The 18,474-nt window shown below is 50.4% G+C and overlaps 1 protein-coding gene across 1 annotated transcript in view; it reads left to right on the plus strand.

Moving 5' to 3' along the window:
• Nucleotides 1-3,407: 3,407 nt before the first annotated feature.
• Nucleotides 3,408-18,474, plus strand: part of SCD5 (stearoyl-CoA desaturase 5) — a 33,662-nt gene continuing 18,595 nt past the window's right edge. Inside the window, exon 1 of the mRNA XM_065634019.1 lies at nt 3,408-3,635. Within this exon, the coding sequence (XP_065490091.1) occupies nt 3,476-3,635 (160 nt within the window). The 5' untranslated portion in view covers nt 3,408-3,475. The remainder of the gene's footprint in view (nt 3,636-18,474) is intronic.

Consider the following 18,474-nt stretch of genomic DNA (forward strand, 5'->3'; position numbering starts at 1 on the left):
CCCAGCACACTAATGAGATTTGTACTGCTATCACTCGTAAAGCCGCTCTCCCCTGGGCCCAGGTAGGTGTCCCTGGCAATCGGCCACCAGGCGCTCAGACCGGGGCTGTGCTGGGAGAAGTCTGGGGTGGGGGTGAGCGGGTGTCTGCCTGTCCCCCCCTGAGCCCCCACCGCTCTCCAGCTCAGACAAGAGCCTCCCTCTGATCTCCTTCGTGCAGCTTTCTGAAAGCCAGAAGGGGTAACGCTTTCAGATCCAATAACTAAGGAAGGACGAGTAAATTCTAGAGCTGTGTGACATTAGAGCTCAGGTTTTGCTATGTTTCTTAAACCTTTGTGATAATAAAAAAATTGTAAAACTCTTTCTCGAAGACATTGCAAAGCCTTACAAGCCCTTTGCAGCCTCCGCTTGAGAGCATCATCCCAGCCTAACCCAGCTCAGCAAGGCAAAGAGGCTCTAGGTCCTGCGTTACCTGTCAGGAAGGGTTTCTGGTGAGAAGCAACACCTCCATCACCCTGCAGCCGCTGCTGCACGCCCAGGTGCTCCAGGCTCAGACAAATCCCCCTGTGCTGCCCTCTGCAAAGCAAGAAATCAAAACGTGCTCTCCTGTGGGGCAGGACATAACGCCAGCAGCAGCACTGGATCCCTGCAAATCCCCTGTGTTTTCAACTGGAATAGGGAGCTCCATGAAATTTAGGTCTTTGTTTTTTACTCTTGCATTGTTTATCTGACACACCGTAGTGCTGGCGGAGAGGAACCCGTAACCTCCTTCCTCCCAGCAAGACAGAAATGTCTTTGCATCATGGAGGCACCCATCTCCATCAGCGGTAGGAACTTGCCAGTGAGATATTCACTGATTTATGTCATGAGCAAGATGACAGATGAGCCCTCTCTCCCAGCGAGGCTGGAAGAGGACGCGCGTTCACTTGCAGGCTGTGCTGAAGGAAAGCTCAAAGTCTGCGCCTATCCTCTAAACAACCTGGTGCAGTATTTGAGCCAGGCTCAGCAAGGCAGGCTCTGTCCCAGGCGGAGTCATGCGCCTGTGGGTGGATTTGAGCCCATAGTCCTGTCCTCTTGCTCATCAGTGAGACCTGAGCAAGACCTGTGCTGAGACAAACGAGAGAGTGAGACTCATTTGAACTTAGTTGGCTGATAAGACAGCACCGAGGGCTACGGCCAGGTCACTCAGGCCACCGCTAAATGGCAGGTGCCTCTCTCACCTGCACAGAAGAGTCGTTGTTATGGCAGAGGCCACACTCAGGGAACAGACGGACACGCACAACAGTGGGATGTCCAGCTGGGATTGCCAGCAAAGGCAAGATGAGCAAAGGAGAAGGAAGGCGTGACGTTTCTCTCCAAACACTGTCCTGAGTCCCCATTCCCAGCGTGTCTGCAGTCACTACACCTTCATCAGTAAATGCAGCAGACAAAACCAAGCAGTTTCCAGATTTCTAAACTACACTCAGCCATTTTTTTTCCCAGACTTGCACAGCTTTTGCTTTTAAATATATGAACCCTGGAGTGTTTACTGGGAAAAATCTCCTTTTGTGTTTGTTGCCGTTTTGATTGCAGCTCCTCAGGTTTCTTCTTCAGGAGATTTTGGCTCACTTGATGTTTTCCAATATAATTTTAACCAAGGAAAATTAGAGTCAGATTTGCAGTCTTTTCTTTACATCTCTGGGCAAGATCTTAGGCTAACAGCTTGGATCTCTGCCTGTGGCATGTAGTTCTGACATCATGACCTACGTAGCCAGGTAGATTTTAAAAGTGAGAAGATGTTTTCACAGCATCATGTCCCAAAATGTGCTGCTGCTGCCCACAGGCAGTGCAGCAATCCTGGGACAAACGCTGATGCTGTCACTGAAGCACCATTGCCTGAATGGTGATTTCTGGGGCCAGGGGAATGGTAATGGGTTCTGCTCGTGTGGAATGACACCGTGCAACAGCACTCCTCTCATCTAGAGGACATCCAGCCACGACAGAGCATTTGTCATGTCATCTCTGTTCGCTTGCTTTCTGTGCTGCGTTGGCTGCCATGTAAACAAACTGGAGATTGAACTGGATATAAAAGGGTGGATATACTGAACTGGATATAAAAATGAACTGGAGATAAAAGTAGGATATGAAACTTCTAGTGCTCTGTGCAAAGTTAATATTGCACTAATGCTCGCTGGTGGCAGAGGGAGCCTTCACAGATGCATTCGATAGTGACTCAAATTAGTTGGAAATCTCCTAAAGCAGTTTCCGTGTGCAATGTGCCAATGACTTAAACCCCTCCGCACACTGCTGGTGGAAGATGCTCTCCCCCATTCCTGCTCCGTGGCAGGTGAAGCGCCGCACTAGTGACTGTGAACTACTTTCTGCCTGCCACTCCTCCGCAAATCTGGGTCATTCATCCCTCTGACACGGGTGAACCCCACTCTGCCACCCCTGGGGATCTGGCGTCTGTCCTCTCCCGCAGCAGCTCGCAGGAAAGCGGGGTCCTGCAGCAGCACTGGGGACAGCATCCCCGGGACATAGGGTCCAGCCACATCTGAACGCTACAATACTACTGCGTCCGTGGTGGGAGGGAGTAAACAAAAAGTGTTGCACGCGCTTGATTCGGGTGTGCCCCGCTGATACCTTGCCCCTTCTCCGAAGTCACAAGTGGCAGGATGAAAGTAAATGGCCCCAAGTTGCACCGGGGGAGGTTCAGATTGGATATTGGGAGAAATTTATTCACAGAAAGGGTTGTCAGGCATTGGAACAGGCTGCCCAGGGCAGTGGTGGAGTCACCGTCCCTGGAGGGGTTTAAAAGGCATTTAGGTGAGGCCCTTAGGGACATGGTTTAGTGCTACAGTTGGGTTATGGTTGGACTTGATGATCTTGAGGGTCTCTTCCAACCAAAATTATTCTATGACAGAAAGGTGTGTGTTTGGGTTTTGTTAGTTTTCAATGCCCAGCTTGTTACTCCCAGTCAGATCAACTTCATTAACCGGCTCTTGGATCTCTGCTCCTCCCCAGCACCAGCGGCATTTTTTCACTCCGCTTTCACGGGCTTCCGAAATCAAACCCGTCTCTCTCGGGGAACGTTCCCGTCCCGGCTCCGCGGGGCCGCCGGCTGAGAGGTCTCTGCCGGCCTCAGCCGCCTGCACCGCAGCCCGCGGGGCCGACGGAGGCCCCGGCCGCCCGGCCGGCCAGCGCGGGGCCGCGCCCGCCAGCGCCGCGCCCGCCAGCGCCGCGTCCCCCGGCCGGGAGCGCGCCTGCCGCGCCGCTGCGGGGCGGCCCCTCGGCGGAGCCGGTGCCGGGGGCGGGGCGGGCGGCGGCGGCCATTGGCTGTCGCTATGCAGGGCTGCCGGCCGCCCCCCTCCCCCGCCGCGGTGCGGGAGCTCCATGGAGGCGGCGGCCGCAACAGATGCGGCGGCGCGGCCCGGCCGCTCGTAGCCGCCCCACGGCCGCGCTGCGCGGGGGCCGCCGCCCCTAGCGCTCCGCCGGTGAGATGGCCGGCGCCCGGCGGGCGGCGAGCGGCGAGGCGGGCCCGGCGGGCGGCGGGCAGGCCATCGTCTGGCGCAACGTGGTGCTGATGGGGCTGCTGCACCTGGGCGCGGTCTACGCGCTGAGCCTGGTGCCGCGGGCACAGCTGCTCACCCTCCTCTGGGGTGAGTGCGGGGCCGGCGGGGGGACGCGCCACAGGTGGGGCGGGGGACGGGGACCCCGGCGCGGCCCCGCTGGGCTGGGGGATCCCCCCGCGGGGCCGGCGGTGCGGGAGCGAAGCCGCAGCTTGTTTGCCATGTATTTATCCCCCGACGATATGTGCGGTCGCATCGCCGTGTTTGGCGTGGACAGGTTTGGGCCGGGCGCTGCGCTGAGCAGCGGGGAGTCGGACACCCCCCCGCCCGGCAGCCTCCGCCGCTTTTGTTCCCCGGCTCCCGGGGTGCCATTGCCGCGCCGGGCCCGCGGTTGCTGTAGAAACGGGAGGCGCTCTCTGTCCGGTTACATTTATCCAGGTTTTTTTCATTTAAAAAAAAAAAAAAAAAAAAAGAGTCCAGCAGCCGATATTTCGGTTTAGAAGTCTGATAGAGAATGCTTTTGTTTTCCCTTTGCTGCCTCCTCTCGCTACTTTATAAACACCCTCGTCTTTCTGCTCCAGCTGGGAGTAGAAAATCATCCCGTCCTTTGTGTCTTGGGGAGGGCGATATGTCTCGTTAGGCAGGATTTAAAAGTCGAGAAGGAGCTGTAAGACGCTGGCAAGGAGAAAATAAGCCCAGCTGTGCTTTCTGAGGTGAGGAGGCTTGCAGCATCTGTTGGCCAAAGAGGATGTGAAATATAGCGTCTTTACTTACATCCTCCAGTGAGGTCCTATTTTTTTCCAGTGAAGAACGATGCTGGGAGAAGAGCTACACAAATGTGCTGCAGTATTGTTTGAGGTTTCTCAGGGTTTGCGGGACTGATGGATGGTGGGTGTCAACATCCTTCACTGGACAGAATTGTATCGAGTCACATAAGCGTAGGTGGCCAAGAGGATAAAAACTTGAATGCTGCTTGCAGCTGGTGCAAAAGACCTACTTTGGGGTGCTTTTGAGTGAATGGAGAATGTAATGACCTGGGACTCTTTTATGCAAATAGAGGAAAGAAGAGTCTCTGCTGTAAGGAACTCACAGTCGAGGAGTTTGGGTTGTTAGGCTGCCACCAGCAGTGTTGAGGTTACTCCCAGAAAAATACCCAGCCAAATGCTTTAGAATCAGGTTTATGTGTTCTCTTTGAGGAATTCCTGAATCTGTTTTTCACTGGTTCAGTTTTTGATATTCAGCTTGTCTTATCCCTTCAAAAAAGCCAACCTTGCTCTTCTGCAGCTGGGACATGAACCTGTCTGTCAATAACCATTCTCTGACAAGTTCTTAATTGAGAAACAATTTCTGGGTCCCAGGTGAGGACCTGGTGTTTGCCTGACTGCCTGGTTCACACAAACCCTTACCTGGCAGGCTGGTAAACAGGAAAAGTTTGGTGAGTGGTTGTGTTTTGCTTAGTTTTGTTCTATGAGCACTACTCCTCCCTATTCCTGGTCACATTCAGACTGATTTCATAGTTTACCTTGGCTGTAGCCTGACGGCTGGGGAGACCAGGAGAGCCTGCGGGAGCTGCATGGCCAGAACTTGCAGCCTGTGGGCTCCTTCCAGCTGTCAGGATCCGTAGCATGCGGGCAGGTGGGCTTTCTTTTTATCTGTTTTGCCTTTCTGAGAAGACAAGTTGAAATCATCTCTGCATCTTAATTACCAAACTCACTAAGGCTGGAGCTGAAGGACTGATTTACCAATTTTAAGCTCTCCATCCTCCAAGGTGTTTTTTCCTAGTTGAAATTCAACAGATGCTAAATAATAAACAGGTCTCAACAACCCTGCAACTGAATGCCTGTCTTTCTGAAACAGACCCCCTCCCATTTCTCCACATCGTTATTTTTAACAGCCACCCTCGAGCAGACCAGAAGGATTTTACAGGAGTTTGCTGGGTGGTTTTTACAGGGGCTCCACAGCGGGGAGCGAGTGTGTTGGCTCCAGCTGTCTGGACACGGTGTGCTGCTCTCACAGCTTGCTGCTGCAGTTCTGACCCCACAGCGGTGGTGGGCAAGGTGAGAAGATAGCATCTCCTTCAGAATATATCAGGAAAGAGTAGCTTGCTGTCATGCTGGTGACTTGTGTCATGTCCCTCTGGGAGATTCAGGATAGACAAAAGCAGGGTTGCTGTTAACAAACCTACCTCACTTTGCTCGGGTGGAAGGAGACAACCAAGTGAAGTTGTGTCAGAAGCAAGAAGTGCCCATCAGATCTGTCCCCAGCTCTCCACATCTCTTTCCCTGTGCAGACTAGCTGCGAGGGCTGCCTTTTCCAGCTGCTGCCTTTTCCAGCTACCGCCTTGGAAGCAGGGCTGGCCTGGCAGACAAGTTGGGTGGCAGGTAGGGGTGTAGCAGAGATGCCAAAGGATGCAGATGGAGGACCTGCAGCCCTCGTTGCATCTATCCATGGCTATCTTTTTCTTCCCAAGCTAGTCTGGGACTTGGGAAGCTGCCTGGTGATTTTACACAAGCCCTGGCACAGGTGAGCTGCAGGAGTGGGTGCACGGACCTCATTCTCTGTGGGCTCTTGGCAGGGTGCTTCCCCACTTCCACACAGGGCTTGCTTTCCTCCTTCCCGCTCCTGAAGACAGTTGGGAATCCCTGATTCCCCACCTCTTGCAGAGTGGAGCTGAAATGTCACGGTGCCACCTAGAAAACAGGTGGTCAAGCCAAACTGCCTGCTCAGCAGGGCTCATTTCCATTGGTAATTTATTGATGTTTGTCCAGCTGTACATAATAGACAATGGAAAAATGCTGCCAAGGGGAGGTTCGACTGGTTGTTTGCTCAGGATTATCTGTGCTCCCCTGTTCCCATCGTCCCCTGCACCAACACCTTGAGGCCTGTGTTATGGCTTCGCATACCCGCCGTGGAGCTGGGGTTGCACAAGGGATCCGAACCAGGGTTCTGAGTGGCACAGCCACCTCAGCCGGGGGACGCTGGGAAATGGGTTATCTTTCAAGGGATGTACAGACAGACTGGTTAAAACACGGGCTTTCAGGGCCATCTCTGGAATTTGGTTTCAGGCCAAGATGAACAAAAACAATGAAATTACTCATGTCAAAATTTTCCATGAGCTGGGAGCTGCCTTGATCTGGGAAGCAGCAGATGATATGTGTGAGACATTGAGCAGCCCTGGGCTGTGCTGGTGGGACAGCCACATAGCCATCCTGGCTGATCCTGCCAGTGCTCTGCCTTGGAAGTGTTCCCTGCTCTGCCAGCCCACCTGCCCTCACTGGCAGCCCTCTCACCTTGCTGTTTTCCAACCTGACCTGTGGTTTGCTGCAGGGGTGTGAGGAGAAGACCCTGTTGGCCTCAAGTTGCACCAGGGAAGGTTCAGATTGGATGTTAGGAAAAATTTCTTCATGGAAAGGGTTGTTGGGCATCGGAACAGGCTGCCCAGGGCAATGGTAGAGTCACCATCCCTGGAAGTGTTTAACAGACATATAGATGAGGTTCTTAGGGACATGGTTTAGTGCTAGATTTAGGTTATGGTTGGACTCGATGATCTTGAGGATCTCTTCCAACCAGAATGATTCTGTGCTTCCAGATCTGGAGCCAGGCAGCTTCTAGTACGTGATCCCTCCTTCCTCTTGGTGTTTTGCTCTCCACTCTGTGCTGTTTCATAGCTGGCAGCTGCTGCTTTGGAGCATCCCTGCACTTGGGGTTCCCAACCTTGGAAAGGAGTAGGAACTGTTCAGGAAATGTGCTTTGAGTCTTGCCTGCCCCCACTCCCACCAGTAGGCCTGCTGGGCATGGCCAGCAGATTTGGCAGGGTTCACCACCTCACCGGCCATCCTGCAAAGCCCAGAGGGAGCTGGCAGATGGACCTTTTGCTTCAGATATCTCTTTTTCCACCAGCTTTTGCAGGACTTTGGGCTCCCGGTGCTAAGAGAGCTTTGGAGAGGAGGGATGGCTGTTCTCTGGAGACTCACCTGGGGAACCGGCACAGGGTGGGAGCACCTCGCCGTTGGTAGGACCAGGAACCAGGGGTGTCGTGATGGGTCTGCCACCTGGTCCAGGCGTGCAGGTTCCCCAGGAATGAACTCGTGCAGAGATGCAGCCAGTTGGGGCTGTGGAGGTGGCTGTGGTTTGCTGGACACACTGCACCTCCGCCACAGGGCACTTGGCAGCAAACTCTGCATGTGACTTGTCTCCTAAGTTTGCAACGTGCCATTAAATGATGTTTCTTAGCCAGAAGCCTCTTTGCTCCAGCCAGCTCCATCCTGGTACAGTCCCCGTGAGGCTGTCTTTTTGGGTTAGGAAAGCAAAACAAAAAACTCTTTAAAATCCCTGTACAGAGAAAGTTACTGGTGTGTTTCCTTGCAGGGCCCAATGTTGCTGCTCCTAACAATTTTTTTTTAATGTCTTGTAATAGCTTATTTTCCTTGGAAGACTACATTATAGGGGATCGCGTGAATATGTAAGGTCTTGGATTTTGTTTGGGAAAAGGTGCTTTTTAGCCTTCACATGGGACTTGTGAGGAAGAACTCAAAGTAGCCAAAGAAGAAAGCTGGAGGGAGGCTTTCTACAAAGGCATGTGGTGGTAAGACAAGGGGTAATGGCTTTAAACTGAAAGAGGGTAGATTTAGATTAGACATAAGGAGGAAATTCTTCCCCGTGAGGGTGGTGAACAGGCTGCCCAGAGAAGCTGTGGATGCCCCATCCCTGGGAGTGTTCAGCGCCAGGTTGGACGGGGCTTTGAGCAACCCGGTCCAGTGGAAGGTGTCCCTGTCCATGGCAGGGGGGTTGGAATTAGATGATCTTTAAGGTCCCTTCCAACCCCAACCATTCTATGATTCTGCGAAATGCATTATAGGAAACAGGAAAAAGAACACCAAAGATTAACCTCTTTACCTACTTTAAAACCTTTTATTTCAGGCTACTGAGCATTACTAGCACTAACAACTTTAAAAACTGGCACAGGCATGGTCTCCCAGAAACCCATTATCATCTGGACGTGCTTAGCAGAGCTGCCCGATCCCTGAGCGGTTGCCAGTTCACACACTGATATGCCTTGCCGTAGCCTGGGACTGGGGAGGAGGGACGGCCTTGCTCTGATGGTGCTCATGTGGGAAGGGAGGCTTGTTGCTGTTTTTTAGCAGTGTTTAGGAGACGTTTGAGTGCCAGATTGATCGTGTTCAGCCGTGGTGGGCCCCGTGCCACGCTTACCCACAGTTCTCCCCCATGCTCGAGCACCATCTGTCTGAGAGTGCAGACGGAGTGGCAGTGCTGCCCAGCTGCACCCCTGCCAAAACACAAGCTGCTCCCAGGCACGGGTCTGGATCCCAATCCTGCTGCCTGCATCCTGTCTGTAAGAGAGAATAAAGCAATTGTGGTCTTAGCAGCACTTGGGGTTGCTGTGGGGCCTGGATGGCACCACTGAGATAATTACGTTGTCCTCAACCCTCCTCCTAATGGTCCTGTGGAATGAGGCACATGTTGCTGTTGTGCACTGCAGATGCAAGTTTTATTTGTCTCGCATCTTTCAGAAGTCTTGCATATTCTTTAGTGCCATCTACTGGCTTTTTGATTATTAACTGATTTAGTTCGTTAACCATTTTGTTCATGCTGGTCTCACAGAAAGCTTCCCTTGCATTAGAGACTTTGCACAGATGGCTGTAAATATAAATCCTGGCTCCAAGGAAGTTGCACTCAGTACCTCTGCAGATGGAGGAGAGTGGAAATGTTGTCTCCATTTCACACATGTGGAATGGAGACGTTTGATTAAAACTTCTTTTACTGTCACTCCTGCTGCTGCTCTGGCAGGAGCACCCTCTGGGTCCTGCAGAGTGGTTCTGCTCAGGTGATTGCTGTAGGGAGGAGCTGGGTCAGGAAACACAGAGTGAATACTTTTCTATTAGATACCTCTGCAGAGGTGTCCACAGCCACCTTGGCAGGAGATATTTACTGAACAGACAGACCTTACCTTGCCTCACTCCCAGGGGAGATCTCCTGTCTGCTGGCTCACAGAACAGTCCCGGTCAGGAGCAGCTCTGCCAGGTTTCTGTGGCATAAGGGAGGCCAGGCTGGTTGTCCCTCAGCCCCAAGTTCCACTGTGCTTTCAACAGTTCCAAACAGCAGCTGGTCTGCTGGATGGTTGGAGAAGAGGTGGACCTTCAGAGTGGGCATTGCATCTCTGAGGTGCAGGTCAGCACCAATGAATAGCCCTGCTCATCTCCAGGGTGGGTTTGGACTGGCTTTTCTTCCCCTGCCCTATTTGAAAATGTTGCTTTTACAGCTGTTTCTCAATAGTCAAGTTCTTGGCTTGCTGCTTCCCTCCTAGCATCAAGAGCTGAATTCCCATCACCTTGGACAGAAAGAGAGTCTTTTCTCAAACAGTACTTAAAGATTACAATTGCCCTGGAGCTGGGGGATGGCTGTAATATGCTGTTCCCTGGTGTTTTGCATCTGGGAACAGTCTGAACTCTGTGTCCATGGTGGAGCTGGGGAACACACCCTCCACCTAGCAATGCACGGAGAGTGCCGTGAGAGCGGTCCTGTTCCAGCTCCTGCTCTGAGATGCCCTGCTGAAGAGGATGCTCCTTCCCCAGCATTCAATCCTCTCCTGTTTTAACTGTTGCTGGAGATTATTTCATAAGATCTTGTCTGTGAACATCCCAGTGTAAGTACATATTTTTGTTCCCCGTCTTGATTTCATCCCCAGTGCATTGATGGTGCTCTGTTTTGTTTCCCTCTGTATTGCGTGCTGCACTTCATGTGTCGCCGTGAGCATGATAAATAAATGGAGAAAAAATGTGATGTCTGTGTGGGCACAGAGCGTGAGCGTGCTGAGCCCTGGGTGGATGGGACAGCCCCGTGTCCTATTGCTCTGAGGACATGGGTTCAAGGCACTCCTAACCAGTTCTCACAGCTCTGAGCTGTGCTCCAGGCAAACCAGAAGCGCCTCAAATTCTCCTTCGCTTTGACCTGTGCTGTGGGAGCAGAGATGAGAGCCAGATCTGGCGAAATTAGAAATCCCTGTCTCCTGCTGAATTTTACAGTGATTGTTGACTTCCTGGCTGCCCCCTAGCATCACAGGTTGTGGGGAGCATCCCTCTGAAGCAGCCCCATGAAGGGAGGAGCAGCGGAGGTTTGTTGGTACCCTCAGAGCTGGCTGTGTCAAACACACGGAGCCTGGCTGAGGGCCATGGAAGTGTGAGATGCCTCCTCCAACCCTGGCCTGCAAGCTCCTGAGCTGGCTCAGGCAAGGTTTGGGGAATGAATGTGGGTTTGTGGCTCTGGCTCGTTGTCTTGAGTTACATGTGGAGGTGGGGATGGCAGTATATGGGCTCTGAGGAGTTTCCATGGACGATTTGGGCTGAGTTTGCTCGGAATAGAGGGAGAGCATCAGCCAAAGATGTGTGAGCATCAGAGAAGTCTCAAGGGCCTGGGAGCCGATCGGATGCACGTTCTCCAGGAGATGCCACCAGGCAGAATGGTGTGAGCCATGCAGACCTGTTTGTCTGGGATTGCTGCAGCTGTTGGCAAGGAGGCAAGACAGTTTATGTCTCCTTTGGGAGGGCTGGGCTTGAAAATGCCAATGCGCCCACCAGAACTTATTATAGTGTGCATCCTCATCACTGCCTCTCTTCCTTCTCTCCCTGAAATTACAGTTGCACTTGCAATTAACACTGATGTTATAATTGAAGCCAAGCAATTTCTTGCAATCAGATTTTATTTTTATCGCATAGGCTAACAATAAAATGTGCTGCCCCGACGGAGAGCTGAAATGTTAAAAATTACTGTGCTGAGTAAAGCGAGGCTGATATGAAAGAAGGGGGAAGGCTGTTTGTCAGATGCTGGCGTCAGGAATCCTGTATGCCATCCTCTTGTGCAGGCAGGTCGGTGCTGGGAGGATGGAGATTTCTGGAGGGAGACTGAAGTGAGGAGTTTTCTGGACCCATTTTTGGCCACTGGCATCTCAGGCGATGTTCTGAGCGGCCCAGAAGAAAATAACCTGGCCTTGGCAAGTGAGGAAGCTCTTCTTGACTGGGTCCTCTCTTTGCCTGGCTCTTTGGCTCTGTTTTTTCATTGATTTGGGATTTTTGAGCATTTTGTATCCTCCTCAGTGTAGCCTCTCTGTAATGCTTTCTGTGCTTTCTGTTGAAGGTGTCTCTGCTCAATGCGGGGAGTGGGGGGTGGATGAGATGACTTTGAAAGGTCCTTTCCAACCCAAACTATTCTACAATTCTCTGATAACTAATCCTTCTTCCCTGAGGCAGAGCTGCCTGCCCAAGGCAGGGCTCTGGAGCGCTGTGCTAATGGCTTAACCGCACTATTTTTTTGCTTCTGTCCTTGAAAAAAAAAGAGACAAAATCGACATTAATTCTTTCATGGCATTTATAGAGCACTTAAAAACCACTGAAGTCCTAGCTGGCATGCAGATTGGGGACAGCAGTGAGGTCACTGGGAGAGAAGCGAAATCTGCCTATGGTTTTGTGATGACGCAGGATTCGGCTGAGCTGAGAGAGGGTACACATAAGCATCAAAAATTTTAGAGAAACCAGAGCATCTTCCAGCCTTCTCTTTTGATCTAGAAATATATATAAACTGTTCATCATCTTAAGGCAATCTTCAGTTGCTGGTGAGCTCAGGGAATCTGTATTTGCTTCCTAGGGGAATTCTAGCATTCGCTGGAATGCTTGCTGTCAGCTGCAATTTCCGTTGCTCTATTTGCTTTATTTTTGTCACATTGGCTGCGGTTGTCAATGTGAAGGTTTCTGCTATTCCAACCGGAATAAAGTCTTTTGTATACTCAGCCAAAAGGGCTGGCTCTGGGGAGTGTTCCTGAAAATGAATGCGCAGGCATGTGCATCCAGGCAGAGAGACAGCCTGGATTTCGTGAGCTGGTGATGGCAGGGCCAAGAGGATGTGACAGATGGCCTCTCCTGGAGCTCCTCCACTGCAGTACAGAGGGGCAGGAGAAGGGCCTCATCTGAACTCATCTTCTCCACAGTTCTAAAACCTCGTTCCCCCTTTGCCTTTGATATGCTTTCTCTTATCTCTTTGTCTCTTGGTAGCTCAGAGGATGCGTAGGTCTAATTTTAGAGGAACCCGCTTCTGGCCCGAGATGCTACACGTTGGGTCTCTGCAGGAACGCGTGGCTCCTGGTGAGAGCTGGTGGGCGGCTCAGAGGCCTGGTGCTGCTGCGTGCTGGAGCTTTTTAATTCTTGGCTGCTAATTTGAATCCAGCCCAAGGTGCTTTTGATGCCAGCCTTTGATAGTTCGCAGGGCCGGGTGAACCGTGGGTTGGCCAATTGTCTCTGACTGCTCGCAGAGAAGTGTTTCCTTCCCAGAGACCCCGGGGCACTAGTTCAACATTTCTTCTTGGCAGCGATTTAGGGACTGAGGTGGAAACTTTCTGCCTCCTTAGTAAATGTAGTTCCAGGGCAGGAAATGAGCCTTTCGTGGTAGGAAGGTGTGTATTAAGGGCTGTGTTACTGCTCCTCAAGCCTCTCCACTGTGGAGGAAGAGATCTCCAGGGTTGCCCTGGAGGGTGACAGAGATCGAGATGCATACTGGAGATTTGATAATCTAATCTAGATCTAATAATGCTGTGTGTTGATGCTGGCTCTCCCACCAATGCAGTGTGTGACATCGACCAGCATTTTTAAATGAGATGTTTGGGTAGACCAAGTGTTGGTCTAATTTGGTGTAGGAAATCTTTCACTTCTGGGGGCAGACACGGCATTTTAAGAAAATGTATCCCAAAACTTGGTATTGTCTAATGATAGCGCAAAAAAGCCTTGTAGTACTGGGCACCATGAAATTATTGGCTGCATTTCAGGGCAAAGCCTTCTACTGCTGTCTGTGTGGGTTGTGGAGGATTTCCAGGGTGTTTGGAAGGGGCTGGGTGTGATGCAGCTGCTGAAATGGATGCCAGCACTGCCCAGAATTGCACTGCTTGACACGACTGGAAGTGCTTTCCTTGGTTTGGTCATGAGGTTTGTTAGCCCTAAATCTGCCACTGGAAAACAGCAAAACCCCACAAGAGAGGAATGGAAGGCAGATGCAGGACATGCAGTTGTAATTTAATTTTTAGAAGGGAAAAATCCTAACTGTAAGATACAGGAGTATTACATATTGATGACTATCAGTCAGCTTTGCAGTGTTCGCTTTGTGCTTGAGCAACTCGCTGTTTGTATTTCTCATACAGTTCTTGTAGCCTGGTGGAGGACCTTGGGTTTTATGCATTTGGTTATTAAAATTCCCTAGCAAGCAGTTTGGATCTGGCTGAATAAGCAGAGGTAAAATGCTGCTGTGGAAATGGACAAATGTTACTTGTCCATCCCTGTTATTTTCTATCCTCAGATATTTATACAAATAAGTCACGTTGTGGTAGCCTTTATATACAGGAACAAAAAACAATGGCCTGTGCTGAGATGCGAATTCTTTGCCAGGCTTTGTCACACAGAGATTTGCCTGAGACTTTACTGGCTATACCAGCTGTGGAGAGAGTATTTGCACCCAACAGTGTTATGTCACAAGATGTCTTCATCATGCAACAGCATTTCTAAGATCAGTTGTTTTCAGTTGCCCTGGTGTTGAAGAGGTAACAGATGTTACAGCTTTATGTCTACGGCTAAGGTACAACCCTTGTGTTTGTTATTTTTTATTCTCCAAGCAGAAGGTGTGCTTTCTTGGCCATTAATGTCACTAGAATTCATGTCTTCTAAAGAAATTACTCCCTCTAGTACCTGTGGGGTCTTGCCTCTTGATCCTTGAACTGCTAGAGACAGGGTGTGTGTGCAAAACTGTGTAAGCCTTGGCTGAATGTGACTTTAAGCACTCCCACCTGGGGCTGGGAACGCACCAGATCTTGCAGGCTAAAAAGCATTGTGAAATGTCATCACCCAGCAGCAAGACCTCCAGCAGAACCAGGGTGCTGGATGCTTTTGAAGCTGTCTTCCAAATTGTGGCAGTAGGAGGGCTCAGTTTGGGGGTTTTTTTGGTTTGGTTTGGGTTTTTTTTGCAACTGGAAGCCAAAGACACCACTCAAGGAGCAGGTCCCTGAGCAGATACAAAATAATGCTGCAGGTTGGTTGTGAAGGGGGGCTTTGCATCAAAGGGCTGCCAAAATATGTTAGGGCTGTAGCGGTCAATGGTACTAGACAGTCTGAGGAGAAAGCGATGCTTGTGCAGCTTGTTCTGAACTCTCTGCACTGGGCTTTGCACCAGTGCAGGGGTAGATGGGGCTGACTACTCAGAAAGCGACATAAAACCAGAGCCCTGGCGCTTGGTGGCTAGCTTGATCTGAGGTCTGTCACTCTCCTGGTAAGAGCAAGCGTGGTAACAACTCTGGGACAGCCTCCGGCCTTCGTAATTACTTTGCACATACTCTGTGCAAAATGCTGCATCTTGAGGTCCACCGTCGTGCTGGCACTGCTAGTACAACAGAAACTGGATTGTGTGGTCTTTTCCCCTTTTTAAGTTCTCCTGCCCTCCTCGTCTAAAGAGCAACTCCTCTTATCCCTGTTGGGGAAAAAAGTATTGGGCTAGGTGAGCTGCTGTTCCAGTCTTGTAAGGCACGTCATCCATCTGGTTTGGTGTGGCCGGTGCTTTCCCCCATGTGTTTTTGCCCATTTTTGGTACTGGTGAGACAGGGCTTGGTCTGAGAGTTCCTCCCCTGCTGGAACTACACTTGGTGAAGTACCTCAATTGGTGGAGTACATCCCCATGCTGGCTGACCGAAGATTTGTGGTCATAGAATCATTTCGGTTGGAAGAGACCCTCAGGATCATTAAGTCCAACCATGACCTAACTCTAGCACTAAACCATGTTCCTAAGAACCTCATCTAAACGCCTTTTAAACACCTTCAGGGATGGTGACTCCACCACTTCCCTGGGCAGCCTGTTCCAATGCCTGACAACCCCTTCTGTGAAAAATTTTTTCTTAATATCCAATCTAAACCTCCCCTGGTACAACTTGAGGCCATTTCCTCTTGTCCTATCGCTTGCTACATGGGAGAGGAGACCAACACCCTCCATGCTACAACCTCCTTTCAGGTAGTTGTAGACAGCAAAAAGGTCTCCCATCAGCCTCCTTTTCACAAGGCTAAACAAGTTGCTTGACTTAAAACTGAGTCAGTGATTTGCTGCATCAGGACCAGAAAAACGTTAATTGTATTTTGTAACATTAAAAAAAAAAAAAAAGCTCAAATGTTCACAAAACTTGCCTAGTCCCAAAGTCTGTTTGGAAAATGGATCTGTGGTAGGATCTGTGTTCAGTACGACTCACCTAGACCAGACTGCGAGGATGACGGCTCTCCGGGCTTTGAACCTGTCAGGTCCAAGGGAGTCACCTTGCAATGGTTGAACGTTGTGTCCAAATCCCTTACTTCTGCAAGGGTTGTTAGCATGTAAGGGAAAGACGTTGGCAGTGGGACTGGCAGGGGCTGATCCCCTTCCCTGCTCCTGGCCCTGCTTTCCCTCCTCACCGCCCCTGCGCAGGCAGCGATTGCAGGCAGCGATTGCAGGCACTGGGTGTCAGTCGGTACCAGGCTCTGCGTGTTGTCACTCCATGGGAATGGTCGCGTGACATTATTCTGTATTTTAAAGATGTTATGTATTGACAGTAGCTCCATTGTGAATATGCAATTGATTTTGTTTCATTACTACTGTTTTTATATCTAGAGTTTTGTCCCTCAGAGATAATTGCGATTTGCTCCATGCAACTAGAGTATGTTTGACATTGGTAACATGCAGATAGTTGCTATCTGACAGTGTCTCCTTGTAATCTGTGCCTGAGAAGGCTGTCCAGTCATCTCATCTCTTTCAGGAGCCAGCATTGTCTGTTTAGATGTGTGGAGTGAACCCAGTGCTTGTTGGGTTTCCTGTTTTGGTTGATTTGCTTTTTTTATAACCAGATAAAAGTCAAAAGCAATCTGGAATCTGCTGTGTTCACAAACAGTAAATACATTTATCTAATGGGGTCCTGGGTTTCAGAAGTGGAAGAGGTTCTGATTTTGATGTTCAGCATACAACAGAGTTGAAATCTTTTTGGGGAGAGATCTGCTCCAATTTAAGCAACCACCTAGAGCAGAGGATGATTTCCTGATGCCTGTGAAGTAGCTACAGACTATGGTCATAGTCTCCCCATATCTTCATAAGAGGTTGCTCCTCTGGACACTCAGGTTTGCAGAAGAGTTTGGCATTGGGCATAATAAGTTTTGTGGAAAAACCAGCCATGGGGATAATAGGCCACTCTGAAAAGGAAGGTCCAAATGTTTCATGCTGTTCATCTCCCATCCCATCCGTTTTTAATGATTTGTCTGGTATAGTTTCCATTGCTTCTCTTTGACAGTGAGATGATACCTCTGTGTCTGCTGTTCAAAATCATACTGCTGTCTTGCTGCCCTATCATATTGCATGCTCAGCATATTTTATGAGCTGTTGATGATCCTCCTTGCAGGCTCCTGCTTTCCCGAGCATTTCATCCTCATTGCAGATCCCTGTCTGCAGTTATTGCCCCCTGAGTGACATTATTTTGCGTTTTCTATCCAGGGAGAATCTCATTTTGAGCCTGACTTTCCCTGTTTCTGCATGGATTCTTTTGTGTTTCTTAGCTCTCTCACTGCTGCTCCAAATTTAGCATCCTCTGCAGTTGTAATTAATATGCTGTTTGCCTTTGTTTCAGGTCATTAATAAGGATGTTGAATAAAAAAAATCTTCTGCCTATTGATTCTAGCATGTTCCCATAAATAGCATCTGTGCACAGGCACAGTGTACTTGGGAACCTAGCAACCTGCCGGCACTTGGTTTGCAGATGCATTTAACCTCCTGTATCTTGTCTCTCTTGCATCCTCTCCCTGTCCCTGTGCACCAGTTCTCTCCTTTGTCCTTCCGCACAGGCTGGCTTGTTTTCTCTTTCCCTTCTTCCTCTTTCTTCCCTCTCTTAAATGTTTCTCCTGCTGCTGCAGTTCAGAAGCACTTTGCATCTGCTGCACTTCTTTGCATCTGATGCTGTGCATCAGGTGAACTTGTGGTTGGAAATGCTCCTCTCTCGGACCTGATGCTTCTGCAGGGCTCCAAGAAGGAGAGCGTGCTGCCTGCCCAGGGGAGTGAAGAACCTCTGCTCTGGTGGGTTAAATCATCCTGCTTTGAAACAAAGGCAGCTCTGGGCTTCGTATTTGGGTTGTGCAGAGCCCAGAGCTCTTGGCACAGGCTCTGCTGTTTCAGGTACTTGCAACCAGGACTTGGACTTCTCCCAGACCTGCAGCAAGCCCTAAACCACCCTGCAGAGTTTTGGGTCATAACTGGACACTTCGAGCTGTTGACTGGGAACACCTGTTCTGTACCCTGGCTGGTGCTGCAGCCCATCTGCCTGTGCCAAGGATGCAGCTGGTGGAGGGGTGAGACCAGAGCTACCTCCTGCCCATGATGGGCACCTGGACATAGCTGTGGCATATCTGTGACCATTTCTGTAAAAGGAGGTCCAGAGGCTGGGATTTCTAGGGAATTGTCCTGACACTGCACATTCAGGTAAATGGGAGAAAAGTGGGCTTGGAACAGGCTGCCAAAGGAGGTGGTGGAGCCACCATCCCTAGAAGTGTTTAAAAGATGCGTAGATGAGGTTCTTAGTGACATGGTTTATTGACAGTGTTGGGTTACAGTGGGACTTGATGATCTTGAGGGTCTTTTCCAACCAAAATGATTCTATGATGGAAGCTAAAGCTCCTGTAGTCTTTGCTTTGAGCAGACAGTGATCCAAAGCAAGCCATAGCCAGCTGAAATCCTCTAAATCTGTGTAAACATGGGGCTCCACCGCCTGTCCAGGCCAAGCTAGCTATTGCTGTGATGAGCAGCAAGTGTGGCACATAGCATTTCCACACCATCCCAGGGCCTAGGGAAGATAATTCAGCTCTCAGTCCGAGTAAATTCTCCGAAG

The sequence above is a fragment of the Caloenas nicobarica genome, chromosome 4, assembly GCF_036013445.1.
Source record: "Caloenas nicobarica isolate bCalNic1 chromosome 4, bCalNic1.hap1, whole genome shotgun sequence".
Taxonomy (NCBI): Eukaryota; Metazoa; Chordata; class Aves; order Columbiformes; family Columbidae; genus Caloenas; species Caloenas nicobarica.